Source organism: Plectropomus leopardus, chromosome 6 (genome assembly GCF_026936395.1).
Source record: "Plectropomus leopardus strain MGB_pleo_1.0 chromosome 6, ASM2693639v1, whole genome shotgun sequence".
Taxonomy (NCBI): Eukaryota; Metazoa; Chordata; class Actinopteri; order Perciformes; family Serranidae; genus Plectropomus; species Plectropomus leopardus.
This window is the reverse complement of record NC_142181.1, coordinates 2954064-2972855: the sequence shown is the minus strand read 5'-3', so window position 1 is coordinate 2972855 and position 18792 is coordinate 2954064. Positions and strand designations below refer to the sequence as shown.

General features: G+C 38.7%; 1 protein-coding gene across 3 annotated transcripts in view; it reads left to right on the top strand.

Moving 5' to 3' along the window:
• Positions 1-1648: 1648 nt before the first annotated feature.
• The window catches only part of sgsm2 (small G protein signaling modulator 2), a 115891-nt gene continuing 98747 nt past the window's right edge, over positions 1649-18792 (top strand). For 2 of the 3 annotated variants that reach the window (XM_042486433.2, XM_088078490.1), the window contains exons 1-2: positions 1649-1988; positions 18538-18613. In XM_042486433.2, the coding sequence (XP_042342367.2) occupies positions 1929-1988; positions 18538-18613 (136 nt within the window). In that variant the 5' untranslated portion in view covers positions 1649-1928. The remainder of the gene's footprint in view (positions 1989-18537; positions 18614-18792) is intronic. The other variant, XM_088078491.1, reaches the window with a different exon arrangement.

Genomic DNA, 18792 nt, shown 5'->3' with positions numbered 1-18792 from the left:
AGGCACACGCAGGAGGTTCAACGACAGAACAGAGGGGGTCGGTCTGTATCACGCCGCTGTGACGTCATCTGTTTTGCAGCAGGCCAACCTGGCATCAGCACCGAGGATGGTCAACATGTGCTTCACAAAGCACTATTTTTAGACTCCTTCTGGATGAGCTGCAGTCTGTGTGTGTGTGTGTGTGTGTGTGTGTGTGTGTGTGTGTGTGTGTGTGTGTGTGTGTGTGTGTGTGTGCCATGCTTATGAATGAAGTCATTAAATAAGCAGCACTTTGATGAGCTCATCATATGCATTGCGTGTTTCCTCCACCAGAGCCTCATATTTATGCACCGAAGTATGGAATGCAAATTTAGTCGATGTTAAATAAATAAATAATAGCAAAAAAAGGGCAAAAAACCCACAAAACATCACAGTAATACATCAATGGCAAAATAAATGGGGGAAAATTGTGTGTGTGTGTGTATATATATATAATATATTAGTTCTGTCATGTGATTACAAAAAATAATCAAATTAATTACATGATCTGTGATTAATTAATCTACATCAATCTCATACATCAATTTTTGCCCTGAAATTATTTTTTAAAAAATTCACTCAGTTATAAAGTTGTACCTGCTCCTGCATTGTCAACAACACTGTCCTGCAAATATTTCAAAATAAAATCCCATTTGTCAAAAACTGATGGGATTCTGTCAGAGGACTTTAATTTTGAAAACCGAAGCAGGCAAGTTAAGTTTGGCTGCTAGCTTTAGCATCAGAGGCTACGTTAGCTCGGACCTCATTTTTTTAATGTAATTTTTTTTTCAACATGATATTTTTTCTGTTATTAATTAATCTGTGATTAATTTCTGTGATTAATTAATCTAAATTAACACATTATTTTGACAGCTCAAATATATTTTAATTTTTTATCTTTATTAAAAAACAACATCATTTGTGCTAAATTTCAGGTAATTTCCTTGTTACTTTATACTAATTTCTTGCTAATTCAAATGCAGCGTTTGACAGTCAAAGCTCTGGATCACACTGCTTACAGGTATCAGAGAAGCCACCTTGCTTAACATTTCTTAAAAGAATTATTGAATTTGGCCCTCTGTTTTTAGACTTATTTTTTATCATGAATAATATCAGTTGGTTTTATATTATTTCTTTTATTTTCCATCATGTGTTATGCATTCTTTGCATTCAGTTTGTATGCCTATTTTACCTCACTTTTACGAGTATTATGTGGATTTTGTTACGTGCAGGTTTTATTATGTCTTGATGTGAAGCACTTGGTGCATGTAATTTCTTTATTGTAAAACACGCTGGGCTGCAAATACATTTTATTATTATTATTTTATTTTGTTTTTATAATATTATTTTTATTATTATTATTAATTTCGGGTAATTTCTTGTGAAGGTGTTCATCTCCATACATGTGTTTGAAAGAGATTATACGAATTTTCTTAGGTTTCGAGGGGTTAATATCGACTAAAATACACACTACAGAGCTATCTGCTCTAGAAATAACCAGCAAAGCTCTCCAGCCAACATTTCACACCTCTGACAGGAGAGCTGTAACCCTTTGGTGCCCGGGAGAGGACGAAGCAGAGGCTGCTTTAAATAAAGCAGAGGCTCCACAGGTTGGGGCGGTGGATGCTGGAGGCTGCAGGTCGGGGCGGGGCTGGATGCTGCTGGGAGCCTCTGGGAGCTCCGCTGGGTTTTTTTTTTGTTTTTTTGCTCCTCCATTGATCAGTACGGCGGGGAAGGCGGTTCCTCTGACGTCGCCGTCGAGCTGCTCGGCTGCGTCAGAGTCCAGCTGAGCGAAGAAGAAGGAAACAAGAAATAAAAAGGGGAAAGAGGCTGAAAGGCCGGCGGAGAGCGCACGGACGGTGTCAGTGAGGCAGACCTGCGTCGTGTTGGCCGCGGACAGACGGACAGACATGGAGGGCTCCACGGAGGAAGACCACAAAGAGAAATTACTGTGGACCGTGAAGCGGGAGGTAGGCGCTGTGTGACGGCCCGCAGAGCTTCGCATTCACACGCTTCTTCCTCTGTTATTGTGTGCCATTATTCACTTCCAAAATCACGACACGAGGCTCGGACCTGCTTGTGTCTCGAGGACGTATGTCACGCGTCTGAATTATTTTTCTCCCAGTTTTAAAATCGCAAGTTTCGCAAACTGGTGCTCAGTGAACGCACCTGATTTTAGTTTGTGTCACGCTAACTGCTCTGTTTGTTTTGCACCTTATTTCATTCAGGTAAAAAATGACTGCAAGAATATTCCGACATTATTGCATGGACTTAAATCTTACATGTGGTCCTCCTATTGAGTCTACATTGGTGTTTTTTTTAATCTGCTTTTGCATTTCTATAATGCCTTTGTAATATTCCTACAAAAGTTTATATTTCTGACCAAAAATTACTTGTTTTATTACTGAAAATGCCTATTTAAATGATCTGAAATTTATTATAAAATTAAATACAATAATAAGGATATTATTTAAAAACAAATAAAATATATAATATTAAACATGTATTAAATGTAACAATATATATATCTATATCTATATAAGATAGCCCTGCAGGAAGTTAAAGCCTTCTTCAAAAGTTTAAACGGACTATTTCTCACCAAAAATACATGTTTTATCACCTCAAATGCCTATTTTAATGATTTCCATATAATATAACATCATCCAAAATATATCTATAAAATTAAATCTAAAAAAATGTTATTTGTATAAAAATAATCTGTGTGTTTTCACAAGATCCAAGCATCCATTAATAAGGTAGCCATGCAGGAAGTTAAAGCCTCCTTCAAAAGTTTATATTGACTATTTCTCACCAAAAATACATATTTTATCACCTCAGATGCCTATTTCAGTGGTTTCAAATGTATTATATAACTACATACGATTAAAACATATATTAACTTAAATACATTAAAAAATAATTATATAAGAAATGATCTATATAATTTTTCATTCGATCCAAGCATCTATTAATGAGGTAGCCGTGCAGGAAGTTGAAGCCTCTGTCTGAAGTGCTCCAGCACCCTCTCCGTCCTGCTGGATTTGCTGTCTGCCTCTCCGAGCAGCACTCACATCGCCAGCTCAAACTGAGCTACAGGCTTTTTGTTCCCGGTGATGAATGTCTCACATCTCAGCGCTGAGGAATAAATCATTACTCCCTTAACCTCTCTACCCGCTCCCATTGTAATCCTCATGCTGCCTGCACCCAAAGCTACAGCCAGGAGGATTTTCCTGCGCTGAAATGTCAGTGTAAATCAAAGGCTGCTGATATTGTGAGAGTGAATATGGCAAGGTGTGGCTCACTGCCGGCTTCGGTCTGACTGAGTGTGAGCGCCGACTTCCCATCATGAGAATGGAGAGGAAAGGTCAGGATGAAAAAAAAAAAATCTGACAGTCTTAAACACAGAGAGAAACGAGAGAAAGATGGCAGAATAATAAATAAATACATACATAAATAAATAAAAGGGGTGGGAATCAGCAGAGCCCTGTGCTACCATATTGTCACGATTATTGCGATTTAAATTTTTTTGTGAAATGCCGCAGTAACATACATGCAAAACATTGTGATTTATTTATTTTTTTTCCAAATGCAAAATAAGTCCCCCAAAGGAAAACTTTGTCAACATCTGTTCTTATCTAATAAGATAAACCTTTACGTCCGTTCATTTCACTTCAGTCATTTTTTTTTGCAGCAAAATACATCGAGTTGGCTTAAAAAAGCATTTGAGCTGTTCTACTAGGCTACCGAAATTTTAATTTGTATTTGCAATCTTGATAATTTATATAATAAAAAAGATAGATCCTTAGCGTTCCTGTATTGATCAGCAGGGTGTTTGGCTACTAATTAATTTTAAGTTAAGTTAATGTGAAGTTTGCGGATACGTAGCGCCTAAATTTTTCCATGAAAAGATTTCTATTCCTAAATTGCTGTTAATAGAACAATATAGGATATGCTCTGATGGCCACTGCAAAACAGCCAGATCTTACCACAGTGTTTCGGGTTTGGGGGGACGCCAACCCCCCATCTTTAAGTTTTTGGGGGGTATAAAACCCCGTGCCCCCCATAGATGGCGCCTCTGTCTGTCTCTGCGTCAGAGTCTGGATGCATTTCTCTCCACCTCCTGTTGCAGCTTCATGTTCTCTTCATCCTGTTCTTTTCCCCTCTTTCATGCAGCTATAACTGCAAATATGTGTCGGATTAACCCTTTGAAACCTGTACAAATTGGCTTGATTTCTTACAAAAACATTGGAAGAAGGCAATGATCAATTTAGGAAGAAATACCCCAAAAATTAGCAAAAAAAAAAGTCAAAAGTACAAAAAATATACCTAAAAATGAGCATAAATAAATCAATGAATAAACAAATAACCAAATAAAAACAAAGGAAAAGTAAAAACATAGAAAATGTGCTTAAAAATAACAATAACTCATCATAAATATAGCTTTTTGGACATTTTCCCCTTGCTTTCTTAAAATTAATTTTCTAAATCTACTAATTTCTGGCACTTTGCGGACACTTCTTGCCAAATTGCTTTTTGCTTTTTCCCCCCAATGTTTCTGAACACAGCACAAGAAAAGTCGAGTCAGTCCAGCTCTCAAAGGGTTAAACCAGTCAGGGTGTGCACGGTTGTGCTTGACATCTGTGTTGTTTTGAGAAAACATGGAGACGAAGCTAAGAGTGCATGCATCAGATGTGTTAGAATATAAATGAGTACAATGTCGAGGACAGGATCTGTTTTTGGTATTGATCCTATTGATGTTAGAATCGATAGTCAAAAAAAAAAGTATCTGTACTATCAATATTTCTGCATTGATCCGACAACTCCTAATTGGGATTTCATGTTTGGGGTGCATTCATCATAGCTCGTGGTTGAGTAAAATGGTACCACTGCAGCTGATAAAAATGAAAGCAAAATATCATAAACACTGTAAAACTAAACTTTACGTTTCTAAAATAGTCACTGTGGTCACTGCTACAAAGGTTGTTTGAGAAATATACCTTGGTGTGCGGTTTCTGCAGTATGTTCAGCCTGTTTCTCCTGATTCTTTAGGTGGCAGTTTGTTTTTGGAGTATGCTTTACTCTGCATTATAAATAATTGAGCTGTTTTTGTATGGATGTATCTGCAGTTTGAAGGGCGGGGGACTTCTGCCTGCGCTGCAAACTCCTCATGAGTTCTTTTTTTCCTCAGTTTGAGGAGTTTGAGTTGCGGGTCGGATGATTGATCTGTTGATCCGATCAGAGCTGATCGATCACATCAATGAATGAGAGCAGCAGCTGCTGTAGAAGTGAGTGACAGCAAACTTTTAGACTTGGGCTCGACAGATTATCTGCCTGGGTGATTATTTGGGCCGATATTTGGCATTTTGTCGATTATCTGTGTCTGCATTTTATTTTAATGATTGCCAATAACATTAATTAATTAAAAAGTGCAAAGAAAGTATCAGCATGGGAGGAACTTTTACTTTGCGAAACCTCAGAGAGCTTTTTTTATTTATTCATTTTTTGAATTAAAATTTTTAACTTCAACTTTAAAAAAGAAGTTGCTGGGGACTTGCTGTATATAACATTAAAAAGTTTCAGTTTTGATTAAACATTTGCTGAAGGCATTTAAACAGAGTTCTGTGTTGGAGTTTGTTGTTTTCTAAATTCTAAATATTGACAGAAAGATTTTCATATTGTAAATGCATATTGGTTCCAAATATTGGTTATTGGTCTCATCAACTACTCAGAATAGGTATTGGCCCTGATATCGGTCGAACTTTACTTTAGACCCAGCAGAATGAACGGTTAAGCTTCACTTTCACTTTCATGAGTTTATTTTTTTAATAATTCTCTTGGAGCATGGTTGAAAAGCAATGTCTGACTTTCATTGGTTAAATTTCATAGAATTTTTATTTATTATTACTTTTGCCAGATTCAAGTTATTTCTGTGACCATTGTGAGTTTTTCTTTCATTAACCGAAGGGTACCAACAATTTTGTCCACATGTGTAACTTTGATTTTCAGCACTTTTTTCAGGTCTTTTTTTTATTTTTATTTTTTATTAAATTTTCTTTTACCTTTTGGCATCTTTTTGTAATTTTTGGGCCATGTCTTGTTATGTTGCGTGCTCCCTTCTTCCTATGTTTTTGAAAGAGATCAAACCAATGTGCTTGGGTTTCAAAGTTTTAACTTGGATTTAGATGAAGGTAAAAAGCTACTGGAAGCAGCAAAATTTGCCTAAATGTTGCATTATTTGCCAAGCACAAGTCAAAACACCCTTAAGGTTCGTCAAATCAGTGCAAAAAGACGCTGAAGCCCCTATGATGTGGAGGTTAGTATGAAATAATCTAAAAAGTGTCTTGAGACTGGGCTTAAATGTTGCTGCCCGTTGACAGACCGGGGATTTTATGAGAGATACGCGTTGCCTTGAGTGATGTGCTGCAGCTGTCAGAAGCCCAAAAATCCTCAATTGGGCACCTGACTGTCTGTGGGAAACTCCAAATATGGCATTTAAAGCAGCACAAGTCAAATTTTCATCCATTACTGTCCTGTTTATAGCTGCTTTTACTAATTTACAATAACTGCAGAATGCATACGTGACTGTGAGGGTTCGGTTTGAATATCTAGGCTAAATGCTCTTTTGTCCTCCCCCAGTCACCCACGGGTTTGGGTTTAATTAAATCATCACAATGTCTGTAAGGCTGAAAATAACTTGACTTCTAAGGATGTCTGCAGGCGGCGTGATCTCTGTCTCCTAAACTCAGACCGTGAGGGAAATAAGGGGATCATTCGTGGGTCAGTGGGCCAGTGGAGGCTGCGTGGTGACGCACCTGAGCTGCATCTTTAAACACACCTTTGGCCTTTTTGACTTTGTGCTCCGTTAGCATCAATTCTTAATGTTTCCTGGTTGTTAACATTTAAACAAACCTGATCTGTGTGTCAAAGCCACTTAGTACTACATGTTGGACACCATGGTTGGTCTTGACGGGATTTTCCTGTTAGTTTTCACATTTCCTCTGTTTTTCCAGAGCTGTACGTACATGTTAAACCAGCGTTTGGTGTTAGTGGTCTCAGTAGATTTGGCTTGTGTTTATAAGCAGCCTTGGTTGAGCTGAAATTGCCATTTTTGGAGATCTTGAAACAGGGATTTGAAGACATTAGGCCAGACCTTTGTGCTTGTATTGGACAAGCTCTATTTGAATGCTTTTTGATGTACTTTGGCACCTTATTTACCCTGAAAAACCTTTTCTTTAACTACAGATTTGAGGCTTTTTATCATTATAAAGAAGTGTTAGTTGAGAGGTAAGGAGGTGGTGCAAAAAGGTGGAGGCATGTTAAATAATTCTTTAAGCACGGGGGAGGGAATTATTTATTTTTATTTTTATTTTAAATAGTTTTGTATTTATTTTGCCATTTTTTTAAAAAAAATTAAAACTTACATAATTTTGGTGATTTTTTCTTTCTTTAAAAAAATTTGGCATTTTTTTCTTGTTTCATTGGTGGCATTTTTTTCTTTCTTAAACGTATTGTCTTTTTGTTTTTTCTTTAAACATTTTGGTGATTTTTTTTCTCTTTTAAAATGTTTTATGATTTAAAAAATATGATTTTTTTTCTATTAAAAGTTTTGGTATTTTTTTCTTACACATCTTCACCAAAATAAAAATAGCCAGAAACTAAAAACAGAAATTATTGTTGGATTTTCAAATTTCTGATGATCCCTGAACATATCATGTGGGACGAATGCCTCCATTTTTTGAAAAATATTTGTAGCTTTGGGGAGGGTAAAAAAACCAAACAAGCCTCTCGCCTCCTCTGATAAATAAGGACAGTCCCTCAGGCCTACTCTTATACGTTTAGATTCATAAAACATTCCGGATGCCGAGGCCTAATGACGCCACTGCCCTTAAAATTGACTGTTTTGCGTGTATCAGATAAAACCACAACAGATGCAGCTAATTGGATTTTGGGCTGCGATCAATCCTCCCTAACATGAAGGAATGGCGGTTGCTTCAGAGACACATTGATCTGTTGTTTTGCACATGTAGTACGTTGTCCGAAAATGCATCAGTTTGCTGATAACAGACAGTTATTGTATTCTCCGTGTGTATCCGGACTAAAAATCAATGTGTGGCCACGGCTCATCCATGGGATACCAGTCAACGCCCTCTGACATTTTAAAAGACAGCAAACTGGGCTGGGAGACACTGGTTTGCACAAAGCCCACTAGCTGCTGGTTTAAAGCTCCCCGGCTCTTTAAGCAGCACTCAGCTTGCTCAGTATTGCCTGGCAACTGAAAGCTTTAGCAGCTCCCCGAGAAGTTAAATTGCATCAGTTGGCGATTAATATCACAGCAGTGAGGCGGCCCTGACAGGTGGTTTCTTGCACAGAAACAAAAAGTGCCTTTCTGTTCCTGCTGCCATCAGGATCCTTTGGTTTTTGTGTACAGAGGTTCCCTTTTAGGTTTCAAAAAAAGGGCAAGAAGTACATCTTCTGCTCTTATAGATATAATAATATAATATAAAAAAATACTGAACACTGTAAAAGATGTCTGTAAAATTAACAGTAAAGTGCTGTAAAATCACGCCATCATAAAACTGTAAATAAAAAAACAATGAAACAGTGTTCGGTTTACAGTAATGTTTTAATGAAACTGTTTATTTTAAAGTAAGAATACACTGAAATAATATTTCTTTGTAGAATTTATTGTATTTTTTACAGAAAGAAAACATCTGAGTGTTACATTTAAATGTTCCTTAAAACTTTACTATTGATTTTCATTCTAAAAATTGAGTAACAAATTGGCATAATTATTAGGACACTGAGAAAAAAAGTTATATTTACCTGCCAATAACTGCTATTTGAAATTGAAAGTAAAATAATTATGATTTTCTGATGTGTAGATTTCCAATTATTGATTTAATTTTAGGGTCTTTACACTGACTGGCGATGGAATTGCATTTTTTGTCTTACAGTGTAAATTTTACAGTTTAAAAATGTACTTACAACAGTAAAATGGTTAAATTTACATTTTTTTTGTTGTTCACATGTTCACTGTATGTTTTACATAATTATTTAGTTTTTTTTCTTCATTAAAAACAACAGATTTTTTTCACAGTGAAGCTGTAACAGATGTTTTATTGGATAAATCTGCACCGTTCTCTTGTTTTGAGCATCCTCAGAATCACTTTATTTCCCCAAAGAATTTCACCATGTGGCAAAACAAAATTAGAAAGTAAAATTGGACAATATATTCTCTATCCAGCAGAAGTTTAGGATGTTCTGTTTTAATCACGTCTTTCAGCCCGTCTTTTCTGTATGGCAGTAGTTTTTTTTGGAGTGGGCGTCCCCGTGCATCACTCATTTTGCCTTTAATGCTCAACAGTTGAGCTGTCAGTCACACAAAAGAGGCTGTAAGAGCAAGCACGTTTTCCTGCGCTGCACTCTGCTTTTGTGAGGTGAATAAGGTGTCGTTTGCCCAAAGCTCTGTGACAAATGTGATAATGACAGATTATTGAGGGACTGCGGGGAGCTCTGTGATCCTGGCGTCAGAGCTACAGTATGTAGAAGCTGACAGGATGGAAATGAAATGAGGGGACGCAAGGTCAGGCTGATAGTGCCTGAAAATCAGTCACATTCATGTAGGGAGCTGCTGGTGGAGACAAAGGTGGAAACGTGGATGTCTAAATTGAACTGGATACAGTGTTAGAAGCTCAGTGGTGCATAAAAGGGATAGTTCACCCGAAAAATGAAAATTCAGTCATTATGTACTCACCCTCATGCTGATGGAAAGTCGGCATAAGTTTTATCCTCCACAAAACACTGCCGGAGGCTCACGGAGGTAAAGTGCACTCATCTCCAGAACAATTGAAGCAAATAATGACCAGGATTTAAACATGAAAAAAAGTATATATATTGCACATTTTTTATTTGTTCTATATGTATCTTGAAAGGGATATTTTTCAAGTTTTTACTACTCTTAGCAACATGGGAGTGGACAAATATGCATGCTTTATGCAAATCTATGCAAATTATTATTGCAACAATCCATACATTAACAAATAATGTCGAGAATATTCTCCAGAATAACCTCAAAGGTACTGCATGCTCAAAAATATGCTGAAAGCATGCCATGGCAAACTTAAGTTGACCAGGCGTGTCTGTTGCAAACTATCCAGCGTGGTCCGGCTTTGGCGAGGAGGAAGGCGGCTCTGTGCATCAGCTGTGTGTTTGGCCAGTAAGTGGTATTTTAGACTCAACGTACTCTGGTGGTAACTTCTAATAAATGAAAATAACTTTGGTCTTTTTGAGAGAACAATCTGGCCGAGCTTTACAGCAGAACGTGACACTGAAAAAACCCTTTCTTAATCAATTTCTGTGCATCCACAACGTTAGTGCTGCATCGCTCCCCGATCTCCCAAACTACGGGGTGGGCCGAGGGTCCTAATTATAGAGCGTGTGTGTTAATCACGCGTCAAAAAAAAGAGCGGCATTAAAATGAATTTGCGTTAACGGGTTAACATTGACACACACACACACACACACACACACACACACACACACACACACATATAGTTCTGTTCTAATAATTATAATTATGGTTTTCTTTACATTTTTCCTCTTTTTTTTGATTTTTTTTGTAATAAATCCCTCTCTTTCTATTTTTTTTGTAAAGTAAATTTTCAGGTCATTTTCTTGTCACCTTTTGCTAATTTTTCTTGCAATTAGTGTGGAAAGTTGCTCTTTTTTCCCATGTTTTTGAAAGAAATTAACCAATTAAAGGTTTTAAAGATTTTAATGTTTGTTAAACGTGTCTGAATGCAGCACAAAAAAACGACGTCAACCCAGGTTTTACAGGGTTAATTCAGGCACACACCCCATCGTCCGTTTTCTTTTTTCGCAGCAGAGGGTACAGCAGTACACGTTCCACCACAGACACCATGTTTGTTTACTACCGTGGTCACTGAAACGCTCTGATGAGCTCGATATTGTCCCCTCGGGGACTGACGTTTGATACCTCCACCGGAGCGTAAGAATACACGGTCAGTATGTTCACTGCGAGCGTGCATTTGTGCCAGCTGGGCGAGGCGTTGTGTTGGTGTAGACTTTTGTGGTTCATGTTTCTGCCATAGCAAAGTCTGGAAAACAGATTTTTCCTCAGACATCTAAAGCAAACATTTAACAGCTGGTCTGAGAAATAGAAAGTAGACTTGAAACCTCAGTAATTCTGGTCCAGATACCATCAGTACTCTGACCAGCGTGTCGGAAACCTCCACCATCGGCTTCCATTCCTCTAATACTATTTCCTGTGTTTACTACAGCGAGCTGCCTTGGTTGCCGTATTGCAACTCGCAGCTAAAGCGCATTAAGTCGCCTCCTCCCTGAAGAAATATTCTGTCATTATGCAGCAGAGTGTTGGATAACTTCTCCCTCAGACTGACACCTCCTCCAGGACACAATCATCTCCTCCTGCCACAGTCTTATTTTATGACTCCTGCACCCACAGCCAGCTCTCTAAACTGCACTGATATCCACGAGATATTTTGTACTCTGATGTTAAATTTTAACTCCTGCTCTATTTTCTTAACAAGGGAAGTGGAGAAATTGATTGGACACGGGATATTTAAGGAGAGAAAGTGATTGTGGGGTTGCGGTATACTGAGCTCTTCACACGGTGCTGCTCTGTCAGGACCTTCTGCGTCTACCTGTTACGTTTTAGGTATCCTTCGGTGTCAGCTGGTTACGCTTCAGGATGCTGTTACGGTGATGTCAACACATGCACGCGGTGGGATGACGCAGCACGTCCTTATGTTTACACAATAGCCGGACTGTCTAGATGGTTTGGATTTGGCAACAGAGCCACAGATGGTTAGTTTTAGGCAAAAGATGCACATGGTAAGGTGTAGAAACAAAAACACACTCACGCGCACACGTCCTAATTTGCACAGGAATGAAGCACTTACGAGTCTTTTTTACTGTTGAGTTTTTTGACTAGTGACCCTCAGATTTTTATTTTTAGGTTTTATTCCTTCTGTGTTTTTTAGGCTTGTGTGTTTTTTTTTAAATCGTTTTTTGTTTTTATCTGTTGTTTTTAACTTGTGTAATTCTTTTTTACTGTGAGCTGCTTTGCACTTTGATTTCCTGTGGGATTAATAAAGTTAATCTAATTTAATCGAATTCACACGGGAATCGAACTCCGCACTTCTGCACGAAAAGTTGTTTGTTTGTGGGACCCGCGCGCTCTATAAGCGCACTCGTGCTCCTTTATATTATGTGATTACAGGCCTTTGTTTTTACCTGATGCTGTCTTTCAGCGTTTCAGCTGTACGCGATTTGTTACGTCCGGCTGTGTTATCATCTGACGCCTCATGTGCGCGTTTCATTTGGACACGCCCGCTGCCATCCGGCTGTCCGGATAGGGTTTGATAACAGCGCCACTGGTTCCCTCTGGCTGTGTTATCAGGTGACGCTGTCTGTGGATGTTGCATGTGAACGCGGGATATGGCTTTTGGTGTCACACTCGTACGCCGAAAGCACTGACAGAGCGCCACAATTTGACGAGTTCGGAGTGAGAACGGGCTGAAATATTAGGAGGTCCATTTTTGTGAAGGTGCTGCAGGTCCAGGACGCATGAATGCAGATTGATCTCCTTCAGTCTGCTATCACTGCAGCTGCATCGTGGCCCTCCTCCTCATACACAAACCCTACCAGGGCATGAATAATTAGCTCATCAATGACTGTCTCTGCTGAACAATAGCTGATGAGGATGGGACCATATTATAGGGAGGGAAGGGAAGGCACCGCAGCACACAGAGACCACACAACATCCTAAAAAATGCACACAGAGCAATGCTGAGACAATTAAGCTTTCATCCTAATTGTGATGGAGTGCTGACACTGCAGATAAAGGACGATAATAGTGGTTTCATCAATTAATCATTTTTTTAAGCAACAATGCAAAATACATTGGTGATCCAGGGATAGTGCATAAGTCTTTCATTAGAAGTGAAGAGGTGTTATTCCATCGCATCACATCAAAAGTTGAGCAGATCTTCTGGCAGTTTTGAATTCACAATTCATCGGTGAAACCGTGGACTATGACCTCCCAAAAATCCTGTGGCAGCTCCCACATATAAGAAGCTCGCCTTTCCATCATTGCTCACATAACACGCCTACGTGGTCTGGGATTGGAAATAATGACGGCTAGTGCCATGGCTGCAATAGAAATAAAGCAGCTAATGTTTTGAACATCAATTTGTAGAATATTTCTTGCCAAGTTGCTGATTGCTTTTTAACCATGCTTTTGAAATAAATCACATCGATTTGTCCAGGGTTCAAAGATTTTAGTACTTGTGAAAAAAATTACAGGAAAAGCAATGTCACTCCACTCTGGATGTAAAATTTGCACCATACTTTTAAATTGTACCAACAATAGCAGGACAAGTACTAAAAAAATCATAAATGAGGATGTTATGTGCTTGGTAGCAATCTTAAAAGCAGTCACCTTACACCATGGCAAAACAGGTTGGTAATGATTGTGTTGGTTTAGTATATTTTTTGAGCACTTCAGAGGGGAAGATACAGAAAAAAAAGATGGAATACAAGCAAAGCATTATTATGCAGTGCTGTTCGAGGTGTTACTGTAGCTCTGGAAGTTTTATTGGTTTGAAATGCAAAGCTTTTTTATTTTTTACACTTATATTTATCACAAACCAAACAGGCGCTTCTCTCTGAACGTGCTCAGATTAAATCACTCACCTCAGGCAAGGGGGTGAGCCCAATTTTCTGCCCTGATTGTAATCTCCCATAATCCTCAACAGTGAGCACTGGCCTAGAGGAATGACAAACAGTGAATTAGTGAAAAGTGTTTCCATTCCCAGGGAGAATTCACGTCTTTAGAGTGTCACTTAAACTGTTCGTCTTTGTGGCCACAGAGTTTCTGCTGTTTGCCCCACTCATGAACATGAAATGAAGGGAAAAGCAAACGTGTCCTTATGTAACGGACAGTTGGCTAATGAGCTCTTCCCTCAGTTCCTCCCAGAAACCATTAGCTTCAAGATTCTCAGAAGTGTTAAAAAGTTAGTGAGCTCCACTCAGCCGTTTGACCAAATACGTCTTGTTATGTTAGTGTCATGTCTTGAATTAGATGCTTAGTTTGCTGAAGCTGTTAATGGAAATCCTCTTTTAGTAAAACTGTGTGCGTTTGTGTGGCTGCCGCTATGTTGTTTTTCACTGCCTGAGTTGTCAGTCCTCCAGATCTTTAAATAACCCTACAAACATCAGTTTGTGGAAGCTAAAGCGGATTACAACTAAGTCTACTGTAGTTCCTTAACCCTGATGAAATTAAGATTTTTCCTTGATCTGGCTACATCTTTGGAGTTGAAGGATGAGTTGATTAAAATCACCTGCTATAATGAAAAATTTCTTTGGCATGTTGCTGCTGATGGCATCATTCAATTCCTGCAATGCATTTTTTGAATTTGCATCAGAGTCTTATGTCCTGTCGGTTCTGAACAAGGTTTGCCCATCAAGTGCAACAGCTTGATCCAGGATGTTAGGGGTTAACCATGTCTCTGTGAGGATGTGAGGAGAGCAGTCTCTGGTCTCCTGTTGTTGAGTGAGCCTCAATCACACGAGGAACAGCTCTCGGTCCAAGTCGGGTTAGCCTTGCCCTGATGCCGGCTCTCATCCCTCTCTTTGTCCAGTGCTTTTGGTTTCATGTCTTGCCTCTGGTCTGAACTGCCACGTTCAGTCGAAAACTCCACACAATTTTCTCTGATGTTGCTAAGTGATTCTTTATCGTAGAAAAGTTGTGCTTCAGCAGAAGGGACAATGGAGTCGAAAAAATTCGAAAAATATAACAAAAAAACAGCAAGGATTTGAAGAGTCGTCGATAGTGATATCAAAATGAATAAAAAACAACGATCCCCATACCTTATGTACATCACATTTATGAACAACTATTCTTATATTAATTCCTCTCAATATATTTAACCACACATTGAGGAGCCTACCAAACTTTAAACCCAATGTAATCCTGACAGCCAGCACTAATTAAACTAGTTCATTACTAAACACAATTAATTCAGTCTCACAGTCACCCGCACTCAGGTGAAGGTATCGACCCCTCAGGCCGACTGCTGTTCATCACGTCACTCTGATTCATCCGGTAAAGCTATGGCTGGAAGTGAAGATATGGATCTGTTTGCACGTCTCTGTGAGCAGTGTGGTCAGTCAGAGGCTCTGAATGAGAGCTTTCAAAGACTGAATGAAAAGCAGCAGACCTCCAGAGAGGTCACTCCGGCCTGAGACGACTGTCAGGCAGATGGTCAGCATGAGATCAGGTCCTTTTTGTCTTCCAGTAACCAAATCTTTACAGTAGTTGGGGGTTTGGTCCCTTGCCATATTGATTTTGAGTCAACCAACAAGCAATTAAAAATGAAGCATCTGCTGCTGGTTGGTGATTGGTAGTTTGACATCCAGGTTACTTGGTTAAAGGTATACAGTATTGGTATACTTACAGAGCAGTAATATTTAGAGTATTTGTCAATGGACACACAGAAAGGTGCTCCAAATACCTCACCATTTCCTTGTTTTTCCTTATCAAAGCTTTTTTTTTTTTTTTTAAACCATGCATAGGCAGGTTTTTGTGTGCGTGGGTGGTATGTTAAGACAGGAATGGTAAAAAGCCAGTTTGACCAGATCTGTGGGCAAACGGCACTCATCCAGCCGGACAGTAAGTTAAAAAAAGGTGACAGAATCCGAATCAGTTTTATAAAGTAAGATATTAATACATTTCATAATGTTATTTTCATTTTTCTGTCTGTGGATGTGAATACTGTACCTAAATATATGTGCATTGAAAGAGGAAATACAGATTTACAGCTGAAATAGAGAGTTACGCTCTATCTTCATTACAAGCTGAAACATGTTAAACCACGTTAAAGCCTCTGGGAATCCAAATCACCAAAACCTTAATATGTAATTTAGGGTCTTACATGCACATTAAAAAAAAGACATTATGGACACTCATCTAGAAAACTGATCTTCTGTTATATTGTTCTCAGAAAAGTAAACATATTGTAAGCATTTGAATGACTCATTGGGGGTGATGCTGAATATAAATATAATTTTCCTGATGAGCCGTTTTGAGAGTTGTGTTGCTTGGTAGCAGCTCAGGTCCATGTTTGGTCCCTGTGAAATGATGTCACTCTTATATATGGGGGTGGACATACCTGCACGGGACAATGACGGGCCCTGTGGAGTTTCAGTGATTTCTTTTTGAAATGGTTAGTTTCTTTTTGCCATTACGTGTTTGTTTCTTTGTTATTTTTGTATGTAAAGTGGTGAGAGACCTGCTGTCAGAGGGCTTGTTTTAATGAATGGTCAAAAAAAAGATCAGACATGAAGTCTCAAAACAACTTTAAAATATTGTCGTTTTAGTTTAACTTTGGTAAGTTAAGTTGGTAAGCAACTTTATTTTTATGTTAAATAAATTTTTTTTTATTTTTTATGTTTATTTTATTATAATTATAATAATTGGCCAGGCCGATAATTTGTCGACCCCTACCTCAAACCCTAAAAAACAGCGCCCACTAACTTTGGATAAAAGCATGAAGCATGTGTTCAAGCACACACTCCTAAAGGAGATCTCATGTTACTCACCAGCATCTCTCACCGCCCCTCCATTCAAAGCAGTGTGGGAACGGACTGGCTGTCAGTATTTTTGTTATTTCCCAGTGCTTTTGCTGGCTGCACAAAAAGAACAGTTTGGCCGAACCTTGACAGAAACTTTGATTAGTGAACTTGATGAAGGCTGAACTTAATCTTGCTGGTGAGGATGACGAAGCTGCATCTGCAGACGTGACAGCTGGATGACCTCCCACACCTTCATAAAACAAGGAAAAAAACTTTGAATTCTGGAGTTAGAGTTTTATTATCACACAACCGAGCAATTAAATCCTTCCTGTTTATCAATTAGACCCAAATGGCGGAGGTGTCAGACATGTCCCGGATTAATTACTGACAACAATTAATTCTACGGAGAGAGCGAACTTAGACAAGCGAACGCCAGACTGACTCAGTGTTGTTGAACTCACTCGAGCTCTCCTCCCCGGGGAAACGATAGATAGCAGCAGAAAGACTCATTTGAATGTTTCCGGGATGTCGTGGTATTAATTGGAAGTCAGTGGTGCGGATGTTTTGGCGACACTGTCAGAGCTGTTATTAGTAGCTGTCACAATGTTAACAGGAGACTGCATGATACTTTTAGATATGTGTTTTTGTAATCAGGTAGCTACCACATGGTGGTTAAAATGTTTCCGTATAACCAGGGACAAATCATTTGGTAGCATTGTCAACTATTGGCAGGCATGACAAATCCCTGTTTCTGGGCGATATATTCAGACATTGTTTTCTATGAAGGTAAAGCAGAAGAAACAAGATTCCTTTAAGAACATGCAAATCTATTACAGGTAACCGTTATACAGTATACGTGCACCTCTGTGACCACACTGACACCTTCTCTAAATGTTATTAAATGCACAGATTTCATCAAAATTTGTTTACAAAATTTTACATTAAGATGCACCATCAGGCAAAAATGCCATCACATGTAACCTCAGCTGGCTGATTGGCGGTATCACAGTATCATGGTTAGGAAATTGATACCATTATCGAAACTCCTTAACAGTCCGAGTCTTTACCGATACCTCTGTTGATACTTTTCTACTATTTGGTGGAAAAACGAAGCGACAATATGATTTTAACAGAACTGTTTTTTCTTTTACTGCTTAATAAGCAACTTTTTCTGAACAAAACAAAGCATTTCTAGCCTCCAAAAGCACGGCTGATGTAACAGGGCGCCTTCATCAGAAAATAAAACTAACAATAACAAAAATAAATTAGCAGCACTAAATGAAAAACATTAGTTTCCATCACTACTACCTATTTTATGGTGCTGGGAAAAACAATTCCCACCCAAACAACTGTATTATTCAAGTTTCTTGCCAAAAACAAAATTTTCTTTATCTTGATGTTACATTTGAACACATGACGATGATGATGTTTGGATATATATGTTTATATATACACACACATATATGTATGTGTGTATGTGTTCCGATATTTCATTTTAAAGCCAGTATAAGCTGATACGAATGACATGTCGATATTATCATACATCCTATGAAATATTCCATACTGCCTAAGCCTTTTGGCTGATTAGCATAAACCCTTTTTCATTATCCCTAATTTTTTGTAAGGTGCGTTAAAACCATCATCAGTATATTGTATGTGACTCTGTGATGTATGATTATTATTACTGCTGTGATCCTGTAAACTTTATGAGCCATATTTTGTTTTCAGATTTTCGGCAACAGTATATTTTATCTCTTATGGCTGATGCTTAACTCGACTGTGACGTCGATGACTACAGCGTTTCCTGTACAGTTGAGCAATAATGGCGGCTAATGTTAAGTTGATGACGATAATTCCAGTCACAGGAAACTAACCGTGGCTCCTTTGTGCTTTTGTGTGCAGGTGAAGCAGATTATGGAGGAAGCTGTGACTAAGAAATTTGTCCACGAAGACAGCAGCCACATCATTGCTCTGTGCAGTAAGTGCGTTTTTCTCTTTCTCCCTGGACACGCACACACATCGCCTCCGTTTCACCCTCTCGCTGTCTTGCACACACACACACACACACACTTGTTGAACTGCTCAGCAGGTGACTGGGTGCTGCTTCTTCGACAAGGACACTGCTTGACGTCACTGTGCCTCTGACTATGCTGCTGC